Source organism: Schistocerca piceifrons, chromosome 5 (genome assembly GCF_021461385.2).
Source record: "Schistocerca piceifrons isolate TAMUIC-IGC-003096 chromosome 5, iqSchPice1.1, whole genome shotgun sequence".
Lineage (NCBI taxonomy): Eukaryota > Metazoa > Arthropoda > Insecta > Orthoptera > Acrididae > Schistocerca > Schistocerca piceifrons.
In genome coordinates, this window is record NC_060142.1 from 232,794,867 (window position 1) to 232,811,884 (window position 17,018).

A 17,018-nucleotide genomic window follows, 5' to 3' on the forward strand; every position below is an offset into this window, starting at 1 on the left:
AGGGTACTTTGAGTACCTCTATCGGTTCTTCCAGTCTCGTATTGTTCGTGGAAAGAAGGATTGTCGGTATGCCTCTGTGTGGGCTCTAATCTCTCTGATTTTTTCCTCATGGTCTCTTCGCGAGATAGACGTAGGAGGGAGCAGTATACTGCTTGACTTCTCGGTGAACGTATATTCTCGAAGCTTCAACAAAAGCCCGTACCGAGCTACTGAGCGTCTCTCCCGCAAAGGCTTCCACTGGAGTTTATCTATCATCTCCGTAACGCTTTCACGGTTACTAAATAATCCTGTAACGAAGCGCGCTGCTCTCCGTTGGATCTTCTCTCTCTCTTCCATCAACCCCATCTGGTGCGGATCCCACACCGGTGAGCAATACTCAAACAGTGGGTGAACAAGCGTACTGTAACCTACTTCCTTTGTTTTTGAATTGCATTTCCTTAGGATTCTTCCAATGAATCTCAGTCTGGCATCTGCTTTACCGACAATCAACTTTATATGATCATTCCATTTTAAATCAATCCTAATGCCTACTCCCAGATAATTTATGGAATTAACTGCTTCCGGTTGCTGACCTGCTATATTGTAGCTAAATGATAAAGAATCTTTCTTTCTATGTATTCGCAGCACATTACACTTGTCTACATTGAGATTCAATTGCCATTCCCTGCACCATGCGTCAATTCGTTGCAGATCCTCCTGCATTTAAGTACAATTTTCCATTGTTACAAACTTTCGACATACCATAGCATCATCCGCAAAAAGCCTCAGTGAACTTCCGATGTTGTCCACAATGTCATTTATGTATATTGTGAACAGCAACGGTCCTACGACACTCCCCTGCAGCACACCCGAAATCACTCTTACTTCTCTCACTTCTCTCCATTGTGAATGGCATGCTGCGTTCTGTTATCTAGGAACTCTTCAATCCAATCACACAATTGGTCTGATAATCCATATGCTCTTACTTTGTTCATTAAACGACTATGGGGAACTGTATCGAAAGCCTTGCGGAAGTCAAGAAACACGGCATGTACTTGGGAACCGTGTCTATGGCCCTCGTGGACGAATAGAGCGAGCTGGGTTTCACACGATCGTCTTTTTCGAAAACCATGCTGATTCCTACAGAGTAGATTTCTAGTCTCCAGAAAAGTCATTAGACTCGAACATAATACGTGTTACAAAATTCTACAACTGATCGACGTTAGAGATATAAGTCTATAGTTCTGCACATCTGTTCGACGGCCCTTCTTGAAAACGGGGATGACCTGTGCCCTTTTCCAATCCTTTGGAACGCTATGCTCTTCTAGAGACCTACGGTACACCACTGCAAGAAGGGGGCAAGTTCCTTCGCGTACTCTGTGCAAAATCGAACTGGTATCCCAACAGGTCCAGCGCCCTTTCCTCTTTTGAGCGATTTTAATTGTTTTTCTATCCCTCTGTCATCTATTTCGATATCTACCATTTTGTCATCTGTGCGACAATCTAGAGAAGGAACCACAGCGCAGTCTTCCTCTGTCAAACAGCTTTGGAAAAAGACATTTAGTATTTCGGCCTTTAGTCTGTCATCCTCTGTTTCAGTACCATTTTGGTCACAGAGTATCTGGACATTTTGTTTTGACCCACCTACCTCTTTGACCAAAATTTCTTAGGATTTTCTGCCAAGTCAGTACATAGGACTTTACTTTCGAATTCATTGAACGCCTCTCGCATAGCCCCCCTCACACTACATTTCGCTTCGCGTAATTTTTGTTTGTCTGCAAGGCTTTGGCTATGTTTATATTTGCTGTGAAGTTCCGTTTGCTTCTGTAGCAGTTTTCTAACTCGATTGTTGTACCACGGTGGCTCTTTTCCATCTCTTATGATCGTGCTTGGTACATACTCATCTAATGCGTGGCCCGTTACTGTGCCCTACGTTCTAGGTCTCTATGGCGTTGTCTTTCAATAACATAATGCACGTCTTCAGAATGCCTGTGCTGTCCTGATCTATATCGAAACTCAGGATGTTCGGCTATTCCCCTGGCCAGCGCATTCTCCAGATCTCTCATCCATTGAAAACATCTGTTGATGGATTGCCATAAAACTAGGACATCATCATTCGCCAGCCACTACAATAGAAGAACTCTGGTGTAGATTGGAAACATCGTGGAATGACCTATTTGCATTGTTTGCAATTGTGTGCCGCTCGATGCTCAGCTAGGACAGAGCTGTTGTTGCTGCAACAGGTGTTAGCTCTGTGTACCAAACATCGCACCCTGCACCCACATCCTCAAATCATCTAAAAATTAAGGAGCATTTTTTCAAAAGTCGATAAATACTCAATTGTTTGAATTTTAGATTTTTGTAGGTACAAGTTGTCACGCATGATCTGTTTGAAAAGTTTTGTCAATTGCTGATATTTGCTGTTGTTACAATGTGTTGAAAATTAGGAGATTTGCAAAACTCGATATTGCCTCTCGGCAAGTTGAAGCAAAATTCGATAAATGAAACTTTGGTTTTCTTCTGACAGATGTGAAAGGAGGATAACAATGTAGGACATGTTTGTCAACGATAACGTCAGTTAGTTTTCAAATGGTTCAAATGGCTCTAAGCACATTGGGACTTAACATCTGAGTTCATCAGTCCCCTAGAACTTAGAACTACTTAAACCTAAGTAGCCTAAGGACATCATACACATCCATCCCCGATGCAGGATTCGAACCTGTGACCGTAGCGGTCGCGCGATTCCTGACTGAAGCGCCTAGAACCGCTCGGCCACAGCGGCCGGCTCAATGAGTTTTCTGGAGAAGAAAACTACATGAGTCATAGGCAAGCACTTGCCACCAGAACCAACAACAGAAATAAATTAGTCATTTACACAACAATTGTAACTTTGGGTTACTGCTCAGTTCGAGCCAGCTTTGTCAGGAAAAAGGAACTTCAAAGAAGAAGGAAAACTGAGGAATACTGTTTCGATAAAGTACAGCATTGAGAAAAAAGATGGCCAGACAGTAAAAATGTGCCGCAACATTTCAAGCCACATCAGGGATGCCCAAAGACAGACTCTTGAAAGAAACAAGACCTAGGGAAAAAGAATCAGTTAATATCAAACCACAGGCTGCACAAACATCATGCAAAAAAGTTCTGTGCAGTAATGGAGAAGGAAAATCCAAATGTGTTTTTTGTATATTTTTATATACAACAGAACCAGCCATTACCACAGCCGTCTGTAGATGATGTACTCTACTCAAGGCGGGTTTAGCTATACAATTTGTGCACTATTATTAATTCTGGAACACAGATAAAGGAAATGATTGCTTTTTATACTTGGTTTGAAACAGAAGGACCGAAAGGAAGTCTCCAAGTAGCCTCAACTTTCCTGGATGTTCTCAGAAACCTTGATGCGTCCCAGCCAGAAAATGCTGCAAATGAAATTGATTTACATTCTGTCTCCTGTACCAGGCGAAATAAAAATACAGTACTGCTGTGCATACTGGTGACGTTCTTGGAGGAAAACAGAAAATTTGATAAGCTGGTTACAGCTATAATCCTGACAGAGTATTTGCTAGAGTGGATAAAGACTACCGGAAGAAGGAAGATATTCTTTCACTGATTGAATACTATAAATTGCTAGAACAACATGGCATCATCAGGATACTAAATAAAATTGGGATGCACAGGATCTGAAGTCGAACGCACTAAAGGCCCTACGATCTAAGATGTCCTTGCAAAATAACTGGCCGCGTGGGGTAGCCGAGCGCTCTAGGGCGCCTCGTCACGGATCGCGCGGCTCCCCTCGTCGAAGGTTCGAGTCCTCCCTCAGGCATGTGTGTGTGTGTTGTCCTTAGCATAAGCTAGTTTGAGTTGGATTAAGTAGTGTGTAAGCTTAGGGACTGATGACCTCAGCAGTTTGGTCCCCTATGACCTTACCAAAACTTCCAGATTTCCAAAATAACTGCTTAGCGAGCGATGGCTTATGAAAAGTCTAAGGAGAAGGCTTTGTTGGCAGTATAGGATGCTTCTACTGGAAGTCCTGTAGAGATTGAGGAGCAGAAATCCAGAAACTTCATCCAGGAAGTGAAGAAAGCACCCACCGTGGAAAAGAACAACATGATCAGCAAGAAAAAGAAAAAGTATGTCTTAAAACTTATGAGACATTTTAACATACCAAAAAGAGCAGACGAGTTTTATAACGATACTGTTAAAATAATCAATAGATTTCTAGTTTAGTATTGTTGTAGCGAGTATTTTGTGTTGTATTTCAATAGCACTTGTCGCTATTGTAACGACACATTACGACGCAGAGATACAATACTTTAAAGTCTGCGCCAAAGATTACGTTGATAGGAATGTAGAATATAGTCTCTTTAATGTTAACTGTGTGCCGCGCCGAGACTCGAACCCGGGACCTTTGCCTTTCGCGGGCAAGTGCTCTACCAAGTGAGCACGACTCACGCCTCGTCCTCACAGCTTTACTTCTGTCAGTACCTCGCCTCCTACCTTCCAAACTTTACAGAAGCTCTTCTGCGAGCCTTGCAGAACTAGCACTCCTGAAAGAAAGGATATTGCGGAGACATGGCTTAGCCACAGCCTGGGGGATGTTTCCAGAGTGAGATTTGCACTCTGCAGCGGAGTGTGCGCTGATCTGAAACTTCCTGGCGGATTAAAACTGTGTGCCGGACCGAGACTCGAACTCGGAACCTTTGCCTTTCGCGGGCAAGTGCTCTGCCAAGTTTTACGAGAATTATTTAAAGCGACGTAGCATTGTATTCCATTGTTTCCACCGTCTTCGTGAAGGAAACCGATGCCGACTTAGGCATATCGATGGCGACTAATGAATTAATATTGTGGCAGAAAGACTAATTCTACGTCTAAGGTGAGAACTCTGAATAAATTAACAATGACGTAGAATTCAAAAATATTATTAATCGGAATTGTAAATTATGTTACAGGCAAATTTCACGCAGAACTGAATTTGTCTGCATTCAAGCCGGTCAATACAGTCCGTAAAAAAGCCTTCCAAAAATTCTAAAGTTCCATATCCGTAATTTTTTTCTCTTTTCAAAAAATCAATAAATTTAATATTTTTTATTTATTTCGCCACATTATCTTGCACTTCTGCTTTTCAAACATTTATGGAAAAAATTACAGTAAAGTGCTGTATTGTATTACATTACTGTATTTCTGTGCAAAATGAACAATAAAGTAAATAGTTTTTATAATTAATGTAAAAGATGAAAAGGAAATGAAAAAAATTAATTCGAACGTTTATGTCAACAAAACTTTTATTTTCCATCTTTGCATTCATGGACTTCTGAAAAAACTTGGAAACGTCTTCCCTCTGTTCTGAAATAAACAATGAAACTTTTCTAAAAGTCAAAGAAACAACTGCAATTGTGCTACAAAGGCTGTGTACGTGTTAAATTATCTCATTTATGTAATTATTATATCAGTACGATATCTTACTTTTTTGCATTTATCGAGTTGTAAAAAAAAGCTTCCCAATTTGATCATATATTCTTCGTACTACATTGTATACGCCACATAAAAAATAACTTTCTTTTGTTTCCATTCTGGTGTTCCAAACGGGCGGCAGTGTAAGAAAGGCTGTACTGTGTTGGCTCGAATGCTGCATTGAGACTGCCATACAGTAACCGTGCGAATTACGTCATACTTGTGGCTGGCCTTGGGCGCGTGGCAGGACCGCCGTGTGTGCATTGTGCAGGTGCGCCTGTGGAAGCGGCGGTTGGCGCCCGGCTGTTCAGCGCGCTGGACGCCCACAACCGCGGCCTGGTGTGGTGGGAGGAGGTCCTCGACTACCTGATCGACAAGGCGGGCCGCCGCGACCGCGACAGACTCTCCTGGCAGCCGCTGGAGGCTCGACACACCGTGCACCACCTGCCGCACTGCAAGGTATGACGAGGGCCAGGGAGCCGACTCTCCAACATTTCTGTGGGTGCTTAACAATGGCGGAGCTCCCGCGTCCTTCAAAGCCATTGTCTCAACAAACAACAGGATAACAATCCAGATTGCGTGAAAACAATTACACTGAAACCTTAAACCACACGTCGTTATGTAAAAGAAAAAAAAAGTGTTAGTTTGTAACAATCAGCTTCGTTGTATCTCGGATTATACTTTTATTATTGCTCAATATTGGCGAGTAGATACAATCTGGCCATTACAATTTCTACACCAAGAAGAAATGCAGATGATAAATGGGTATTTATTGGACAAATATATTATACTAGAACTGACATGTGATTACATTTTCACGCAATTTGGGTGCACAGATCCAGAGAAATCAGTACCCAGAACAACCACCTCTGGCCGTAATAATGGCCTTGATACGCCTGGGCATTGAGTCAAACAGAGGGCGTGTACAGGTACAGCTGACCATACAGCATCAACACGATACCACAATTCATTAAGAGTAGTGACTGGCTTATTGTGACGAGCCAGTTGCTCGGCCACCATTGACCAGACGTTTTCAATTGGTGATCGATCTGGAGAATGTGCTGGCCAGGGCAGCAGTCGAACATTTTCTGTATCCAGAAGGGCCCGAACAGGACCTGCAACATGCGGTCGTGCATTATCCTGCTGAAATATAGGGTTTCGCAGGGATCGAATAAAGGGTAGAACCACGGATCGTAACACATCTGAAATGTAACGTTCACTGTTTAAAGTGCCGTCAATGCGAACAAGAGGTGACCGAGAAGTGTAACCAATGGCACCCCATACCATCACGTCGGGTGATACGCCAGTATGGCAATGACGAATACACGCTTCCAATGTGCGTTCACCGCGATGTCGCCAATCACGGATGCGACCATTATGATGCTGTAAACAGAACCTGGATTCATCCGAAAAAATGACGTTTTTCCATTCGTGCACCCAGGTTCGTCGTTGAGTACACCATCGCAGCCGCTCCTGTCTGTGATGCAGCGTCAAGGGTAACCGCAGCCGAGGTCTCCGAGCTGATAGTCTATGCTGCTGCAAACGTCGTCGAACTGTTCATGCAGATGGTTGTTGTCTTGCAAACGTCCCCATCTGTTGACTCAGGGATCGAGACGTGGCTGCACGATTCGTGACAGCCATGCGGATAAGATGGCTGTCATCTCGACTGCTAGTGATACGAGGCCGTTGTGATCTAACACGGCGTTCCGTATTACCCTGCCGAACCTACCGATTCCATATTCTGCTAACAGTCATTGGATCTCGACCAACGCGAGCAGCAATGCGCGTTACGATAAACCGTAATCGCGATAGCCTCCAATCCGACCTTTATCAAATTCTCCTTACACGAGGCCTCACAACAACGTTTCACCAGGCAACTCCGGTCAACTGCTGTTTGTGTATGAGAAATCGGTTGGAAACTTTCCTCATGTCAGCACGTTGTAGGTGTCGCCACCGGCGCCAACCTTGTGTGAATGCTCTGAAAAGCTAATCATTTGCATATCACAGTATCACAGCATCTTCTTCCTGTCGGTTAATTTTCGCGTCTGTAGCACGTCATCTTCGTGGTGTAGAAGTTTTAATGGCCAGTATTGTGTTTTAAAACAGCTGTTGACGAATGGCGTGGTAGTATTGTAATAAATGGTTCAAATGGTTCTGAGCACTATGGGACTCAACTGCTGTGGTCATCAGTCCCCTAGAACTTAGAACTACTTAAACCTAACTAACCTAAGGACATCACACACACCCATGCCCGAGGCAGGATTCGAACCTGCGACCGTAGCAGCAGCGCGGCTCCGGTAGTATTGTAGTGTGTCACTTCTAAGGAAAGATGAAAGCAAGCTGAAAAGACAGGATTCCATTCACAGTATATTGCGACTGTTATTCTAGGGATCCCGCCGGGTAGCCGCGGGGTCTTAGGCGGCTTGCCACGGTTCGCGCGGCTCCTCCCGTCGGAGGTTCGAGTCCTCCCTCTGGCATGGATATGCTTTTCACTTCCTCTCACCAAAGCAAGTGTCATCCATGAATTGCCTGGAACAACTTCATTTGTGGTACAGGAGAACGTAATTTTACAGCCAACAAATGTTATTGGACCAGACAGTATCTCCATTCACAGTATATTGCGACTGTTATTCTAGGGATCCCGCCGGGTAGCCGCGGGGTCTTAGGCGGCTTGCCACGGTTCGCGCGGCTCCTCCCGTCGGAGGTTCGAGTCCTCCCTCTGGCATGGATATGTGTGTGTGTTGACCTTAGCGTAAGTTAGTTTAAGTTAGATTAAGTAGTGCGTAAGCCTAGAAACCGATGACCCCTGCACTTTGGTCCCATAGGAACTTACCACAAATTTCCAGATTTATTCTAGGGAGTGCCTTCGACTTGGCCAGAGAAATGCACGACACGGGAAAGTGTGCTGCTTGGTTATCTTTGCACAAAGACATATGAAATAAACAGATATGTTTTAGAGGTCAAACATTTAACATCCAGCCCAGTGTTTTAATAGTTCATTACTTTTTCATAAGGGTAAGTGAGAAATATTTATTTTATTCTGTTTTTACCAAACTAAAAATTCCGAGAAATATGAAAGGTAGGAGATGAAGTACTGATAGACTTAACGCTCTGACTTGTGCTTGGGTAGCTCTGTCGGAGAGCACTTCCTTGCGAAAGGCAAAGGTTCTGGGTTCGAGTCCTAGTCTGGCACACAGTTCTAATCTGCTGGAAAGCGTCATTCATTGCAGTTTTACGTGCCATTTTAATTATTCATTCATTCTTTTGAGTGAAACCAGTCTGTGAGAGCATCCAAATGAAAACAGTCCCGTAACGTGGCTGTAATTTTGGGTATCAGTTGGAATATTATTCATTCATTTTTTTTTCAAGTGTATCCAGTCTGAGAGAGTAACCAAATGAGAGCAGTCGACTCAGTCCATAGTATGAAATGATAAATCAAGAGCCTAAGCTGTCGACAGCTCGGGGCGGACGTCCTTAGACATCCGTTTAAGTTCGTTGTTGATCGATTAACTCAGTTTTTTTTTAATTACAGAGGATAGCTAACCCTCTGACCGAACACGCTGAGCTACCGTGCCCGGCTTCTTCTTCTTTTTTTTTTTTTTTCGTTTTCGTTCGTTGTATCTGCTCGGGGCGGACGTCGCAAAGCACCCGTTTCAGTTCGTCGTTAATCCATTAACTCAGTTTTTTTTTATTAATTACAGAGGGCAGCTAACTTTCTGACCGAACACGCTGAGATACGATGCCAGCAACTGCAGCTATTTATCCCTTGCACGCTCCCCGTGAAACCCACATTCCCAACTTAATGTCCACATACTACATTCTTAGTGCCCCTGCGCATTACACTCATTACTCGCGGCAGACAATCTTACCGAGCCCCGTAAGAGTTCGGGCAATGCGTGTGCATCCAGCACAGAAGAAGGAGGTCAACGGGTGGTTAGCCTTAACTATATGAAGATGCTATCTGTTCTTTCAGACATGTCCGAAAGAACAGATACCATCTTCATACAGTCCATTGTAGATTATTATAATGAGTGAATTATTAATTCTTTGTTTACAAAGTTTTTCTGTCAGTTGAACGATGTATTCATTCTTCAAACCGAAACTACTCTTTAGTGTTTTAGCTAAATGAGGTACCCATCTAGTTTTCTGAGTGAAATCAATCTGCAGCACTTGCATTCATCGAATAAAGGCACTGGTATACAAGTGGGATACACATACCCCCCCCCCCCCCATTCCGGGAGGGTAGCGCTTCCCCCAGGGCTGCATGAAGACATCTCATGGGGTATGCCAAAGCTAAAGACATTATTTAGTATGTATTCATTTAATTATGTACTGAATAGACTAATTCTTCTTTTCATCACTGATCGCTGATTAATGTATACTGCTGTGGGTTAAGTTGTTCGAGAAGCAATTAGCTCACAGCTAATGAAGCTGATGTATGTATCGCTGAGGTACAAACCAGAGCATAAAAGTTCTCAGTCTACAGACTGGTTCGATGCGGCCCGCCACGAATTCCTTTCCTGTGCTAACCTCTTCATCTCAGAGTAGCAATTGCAACCTACGTCCTCAATTATTTGCTTGATGTATTCCAATCTCTGTCTTCCTCTACAGTTTTTGCCCTCTACAGCTCCCTCTAGTACCATGGAAGTCATTCCCTCACGTCTTAGCAGATGTCCTGTCATCCTGTCCCTTCTCCTTATCAGTGTTTTCCACATATTCCTTTCCTCTCCGATTCTGCGTAGAACCTCCTCATTCCTTACCTTATCAGTCCACCTAATTTTCAACATTCGTCTATAGCACCACATCTCAAATAATTTGATTCTCTTCTGTTCCGGTTTACCCACAGTCCATGTTTCACTACCATACAATGCTGTACTCCAGACGTACATCCTCAGAAATTTCTTCCTCAAATTAAGGCCGGTATTTGATATTAGTAGACTTCTCTTGGCCAGAAATGCCTGTTTTGCCATAGCGAGTCTGCTTTTGATGTCCTCCTTGCTCCGTCCGTCATTGGTTATTTTACTGCCTAGGTAGCAGAATTCCTTAACTTCACTGACTTAGTGACCATCAATCCTGATGTTAAGTTTCTCGCTGTTCTCATTTCTACTACTTCTCATTACCTTCGTCTTTCTCCGATTTACTCTCAAACCATACTGTGTACTCATTAGACTGTTCATTCCGTTCAGCAGATCATTTAATTCTTCTTCACTTTCACCCAGGATAGCAATGTCATCAGCGAATCGTATCATTGATATCCTTTCACCTTGTATTTTAATTCCACTCCTGAACCTTTCTTTTATTTCCGTCATTGCTTCCTCGATGTACAGATTGAAGAGTAGGGGCGAAAGGCTACAGCCTTGTCTTACACCCTTCTTAATACGAGCACTTCGTTCTTGACCGTCCACTCTTATTATTCCCTCTTGGTTCTTGTACATATTTCATATGACCCGTCTCTCCCTATAGCTTACCCCTACTTTTTTTCAGAGTCTCGAACAGCTTGCGCCATTTTATATTGTCGAACGCTTTTTCCAGGTCGACAAATCCTATGAAAGTGTCTTGATTTTTCTTTAGCCTTGCTTCCATTATTAGCCGTAACACCAGAATTGCCGCTCTCGTCCCTTTACTTTTCCTAAAGCCAAACTGATCGTCACCTAGCGCATTCTCAATTTTCTTTTCCATTCTTCTGTATATTATTCTTGTAAGCAGCTTCGATGCATGAGCTGTTAAGCTGATTGTGCGATAATTCTCGCACTTGTCAGCTCTTGCCGTCTTCGGAATTGTGTGGGTGATGCTTTTCCGAAAGTCAGATGGTATATCGCCAGACTCATATATTCTACACACCAACGTGAATAGTCGTTTCGTTGCCACTTCCCCCAATGATTTTAGAAATTCTGATAGAATGTTATCTATCCCTTCTGCCTTATTTGGCCGTAAGTCCTCCAAAGCTATTTTAAATTCCGATTCTAATACTGGATCCCCTATCTCTTCTAAATCGACTCCTGTTTCTTTTTCTATCACATCAGACAAATCTTCACCCTCATAGAGGCTTTCAATGTATTCTTTCCACCTATCTGCTCTCTCCTCTGCATTTAACAGTGGAATTCCCGTTGCACTCTTAATGTTACCACCGTTGCTTTTAATGTCACCAAAGGTTGTTTTGACTTTCCTGTATGCTGAGTCTGTCCTTCCGACAATCATATCTTTTTCGATGTCTTCACATTTTTCCTGCAGCCATTTCGTCTTAGCTTCCCTGCACTTCCTATTTATTTCATTCCTCAGCGACTTGTATATCTGTATTCCCGATTTTCCCGGAACATGTTTGTACTTCCTCCTTTCATCAATCAACTGAAGTATTTTTTCTGTTACCCATGGTTTCTTCGCAGCTACCTTCTTTGTACCTATGTTTTCCTTCCCAACTTCTGTGATGGCCCTTTTTAGAGATGTCCATTCCTCTTCAACTGTACTGCCTACTGCGCTATTCCTTATTGCTGCATCTATAGCGTTAGAGAACTTCAAACGTATCTCGTCATTCCTTAGTACTTCCGTATCCCACTTCTTTGCGTATTGATTCTTCCTGACTATTGTCTTGAACTTCAGCCTACTCTTCATCACTACTATATTGTGATCTGAGTCTATATCTGCTCCTGGGTACGCCTTACAATCCAGTATCTGATTTCGGAATCTCTGTCTGACCATGATGTAATCTAATTGAAATCTTTCCGTATCTCCCGGCCTTTTCCAAGTATACCTCCTCCTCTTGTGATTCTTGAACAGGGTATTCGCTATTACTAGCTGAAACTTGTTTCAGAACTCAATTAGTCTTTCTCCTCTTCCTTGTCCCAAGCCCATATTCTCCTGTAACCTTTTCTTCTACTCCTTCCCCTACAACTGCATTCCAGTCGCCCATGACTATTAGATTTTCGTCCCCCTTTACATACTGCATTACCCTTTCAATATCCTCATACACTTTCTCTATCTGTTCATCTTCAGCTTGCGACTTCGGCATGTATACCTGAACTATCGTTGTCGGTGTTGGTCTGCTCTCGATTCTGATTAGAACAACCCGGTCACTGAACTGTTCACAGTAACACACCCTCTGCCCTACCTTCCTATTCATAACGAATCCTACACCTGTTATACCATTTTCTGCTGCTGCTGATATTACCCGATTCTCATCTGACCAGAAATCCTTGTCTTCCTTCCACTTCACTTCACTGACCCCTACTATATCTAGATTGAGCCTTTGCATTTCCGTTTTCAGATTTTCTAGTTTCCCTACCACGTTCAAGCTTCTGACATTCCACGCCCCGACTCGTAAAACGTTATCCTTTTGTTGATTATTCAATCTTTTTCTCATGGTAACCTCACCCTTGGCAGTCCCCTCCCGGAGATCCGAATGGGAGACTATTCCGGGATCTTTTGCCAATGGAGAGATCATCATGACACTTCTTCAAATACAGGCCACATGTCCTGTGGATACACGTTACGTGTCTTTAATGCAGTGGTTTCCATTGCCTTCTGCATCGTCATGCCGTTGATCTTTGTTGGTTCTTCCGCCTTCAGGGGCAGTTTCCCATTCCTCGGACAAGAGTGCCCTGAACCTTTATCCGCTCCTCCGCCCTCTTTGACAAGGCCGTTGGCAGAATGGGGCTGACTTCTTATGCCGAAAGTCTTCGGCCGCCAATGCTGATTATTTATCAAAATTTAGGCAGTGGCGGGGATCGAACCCGGGACCGAAGACGTTTTGATTATGAATCAAAGACGCTACCCCCCCTTTTTTTTTTAAATCTGATTTTGTTCGCTTTTGTTCGTTGCATCTGCTCGGGGCGGACGTCGTAAGACTTCCGTTAAAGTTCGTTGTTGATCGATTAACTCAGTTTCTTTATTACAGAGGGCAGCTAACCCTCTGACCGAACACGCTGAGCTACCATGGCGGCATGGATATCTGTGAAATGTACCACTACAGTCCAAAAATTTTCGTTCCAGCGAAGATTTGATCCAACGACCTCTTGTTCCGCAGCTGCTCACGCTAACCACGGGACCACGGCGCTCCTATCCCTAGACCACGGGTCAAACCTTGTGGTACATGAAAAGGGGTGGAACATTGTCGAATTTTAGCGACTGTTCGCATTAATTTTGCTGAAAAGGTGTAATGATGAAGTCCATTAATTAAAAACCTGAGTATTACTCTCAAATTGCTCCTGCGTGCATCCATGCATTCCACGTCAGCCTGCTGTAGCAGCCAGGAGTTCAGCTAGTGCAAAGGTGTGGACCAGCCACAGGCAGCCTCCAGCTAATGCTGGAGTCTGCGGAGGCAGAGAGTACGGTACGCAGTGACGAATTTTCGTCTGAAACGCTGGGCGAGATCATTCATTTGTCCAGAAGGGAGGACCCACATAATTTGCCAGCTTTCGGTTGGCAGGCCACATGATGCACTGAAATAATCATGGCGCACGACCTGCTTTCTTTCTCAAACGATTTTACAGAAACTATTTGGTAAAAAAAAAATACATTATTGCGTTACTTATAGCTTTATATGTCGGCTTCATGATGAAGTGCCCATCATCTCGTTAATGGTTATAGTTACTGTGATATTTTCACTTGAGTAAGACTCTGCTCGAAATTCGAAAAAGTCTGCAGTGAAAAATAGGAATCGCCACGATTATGCGTTTGGTGCATATTACGTCATATGCTATTGCATACGAAATTTAGCTTACATAGTGAAATTTTCTTTAGAGTTTGGTGTAGGTTTCTATCTGTCACTAATCTCGAGAAAATTGATTTTATGTTACCTACTCAAATGCGATCGCGCACACCAGTGATAGAAGGCAGAATGAAATATCCAGAAGATTCCTCATATTTCATAGACGGTTTGAGATATCGCAATGAAATTTTGCCAAATGATAACACGCAAAGAGGAGAGTATTTCCCCATATGGTTACTATGCAAAACTTCATTACCCATCATGTTATTCCACTAACTGCAGACTTTTTTAATGCCGGAACATAATTTTAAGGGCCACCGATAGCTGTCGAAACAAGAATGCTGTGGGTTCTGAAACAACATAAGTGAAGATATTGCACTTTTATTTTTGCATTGAGGATGTGCTTTTTCATAAGCTATTGACCTCACTTGTCCTCATTTCCTCACTTAATAAACTTAATAACCCACTGTTTCAGTATTCTGTCGCAACTGCGTCTGCCCAACATTTTGATGAGATGATATTGTATAAACTCTTCCTTGTTTTGGCAAAACAACCAAATTTTAAAACGGCAACAAGAGAAATGTAGATTTTATTCAAAATTCGACACTCATGAAGCTTCTCTGAAAGTTACAAATGGTTAAGTCGGGCGAAAATAAATAGCTGCTTTAGTTGCGTTTTCAGTGGAGTTTTCTTTGGATACTAAAGAAAGCAGAGGTGACAATAGATCTTGGTGGGTGGTCACCATGCACTTAATATTTACAAAAAATATGAGTGTGAGGTTCGATTAAGTGCACCACTTCCTTTCCTGTGCACATTTCCCCTCCAGCGTGTCGACGACCCCCACCAGCACTCCCAATGCTTGCCCACCCAACTGCGCATCTACTGGCCACATAATTCTGTGCGCAGTCGACTGCTTGTGCGCGTTGCGTCGGCAGTCAGGCAACCTCCTGTGCAATACACAGCCACGGCAGCTCTTAAGCTGGTATTACATGACACATCTATCATACACTAGTCTGCAGCAGCGCCCCGAATGTACAAGTCTGGAACTGGCCAGCTCTTCCATAAGTGCTATTACACTATACATCTAATGAGTAAGTCTGTACTAGCACCACAAGGGTACGTATTCAGGACTGCAAGCATGTTTTCGTCGTTTACAACATCGAGTATGAAAGCTGATATTTTTTACAGCTACTGTTTACTCACACTGAAACTTCTGAGAGGTATAGTTTCTCATTTGTTAAGCAGTTATCGGTATCTCGTGCAGCTGGAATGTATTACGTATGGTTATACAGAATTATGAACTAAATTTTGTCATATTGGTACAAGCAGATCATAGACACCTTTCCTTGCTATACACTCAACGGGCCTACTTATGCTACCTTTATTCCTTTCCTTTTCAACAATAACGAACTATAATTTATTAGATATGCAGTTTTTTTCAATGGCAAAAAAAAGGTAATTTTAATTTGTATTTTTAATGTACCAATTGACAAACCCGGTATTGTCCGAGTATTCATTTTGCCAATTTTCTATTAAAAATGAATACAAAAAAGAACTGTGTTTGTATACATAAACGTACAAGTACAGTGTCCAAATTAAGAAATATGATGACGGGGTGCAGCTGTTTTCCATGTTTACGACGCGATTTTGTAAACGTCCCTATGGAAATGCATCTTCATAGCTCTATAGACGACTATCGTTTTCACCTACAGCCGTTTGTGTTCCACAGTTGAAAGCTCTGAAAAGTGCAGGCGTATGTCACGAATTTCCTTAAGCTGACTCAACTGTAGGAGTGTCTAACTTCTACAACCTACATTCCTCTGAATCTGCTTACTGTATCCATCTCTTGGTCTCCCCCAACCATTTTTACCCCCACGCTTTCCTTCAGTACTAAAGTGGTGATCCCTTGATGCCTCAGAATGTGTCATACCAACCGATCCCTTCTTTTAGTGAGGTTGTACCACAAATTTCTCTTCTCGCCGATTCTACTCAGTGCCTCCTCATTAGTTACGTGATCTACCCATCTAATCTTCATCTTTCTTCTGTTCACCACATTTCGAAAGTTTCTATTCTCTTCTTGTCTAAACTATTTATCGTCCATGCTTCACTTCCACACATGGGTTCATTCCATACAAATACTTTCAGAAAGGACTTCATGACACTTAAATCTATACTCTGTGTTAACAAATTTCTTTTCTTCAGAAACACTTTTCTTGCCATTGCCAGTCTACACTCTGTATCCTCCCTACTTTGACCATTATCAGTTATTTTACTTCCCAAATAGCAAAACACATTTACTACTTTAAGTGTCTGATTCCCTAATCTAATTCCCTCAGCATCACCAGATTTAATTCGACTACTTTCCATTATCGTCGTTTTGATTTTGTTGGTGTTCATCTTATATGCTCCTTTCAAGATACTGTCCGTTCCATTCGATTGCTCTTCCAAGTCCTTTGCTGTCTCTGACAGAATTACAGTGTCATCATCAAACCTCTCCCCCCGCACTTTAATTCCTATTCGAGATTCTTGTTTTGTTTCCTTTACTGCTAGCTCAATATACAGATTGAATAACATCGGGGATAGGCTACAACCCTGTCTCACTCCCTTCTCAACCATTGCTTCTCTTCCATGCCCCTGGACTCTTACAATTGCCATCTGGTTCTGTACAAATTGTAAATAGCCTTTCGGTCCCTGTATTTTACCCCTGCCATCGTAAAGAATACATGTATTAAAACTTCATGCGTGATGTAGAATTTTTTCACGCATCTCAGTGTGTGATGTCATATCTCTTGAACTATCTGTAGTACAATGATACATTTATGTAGGTATATTTAGCAGCATATGTGGATACTGTCTGCGAAATATGTCGTGAACAGTTGTTAAC

At 42.7% G+C, this 17,018-nt stretch overlaps 1 protein-coding gene across 1 annotated transcript in view; it reads left to right on the forward strand.

Moving 5' to 3' along the window:
- The window catches only part of LOC124798907, a 172,386-nt gene that overhangs the window by 70,530 nt on the left and 84,838 nt on the right, over positions 1 to 17,018 (forward strand). Inside the window, exons 7-8 of the mRNA XM_047262437.1 lie at positions 4,016 to 4,109; positions 5,628 to 5,889. Of these exons, the coding sequence (XP_047118393.1) occupies positions 4,016 to 4,109; positions 5,628 to 5,889 (356 nt within the window). The remainder of the gene's footprint in view (positions 1 to 4,015; positions 4,110 to 5,627; positions 5,890 to 17,018) is intronic.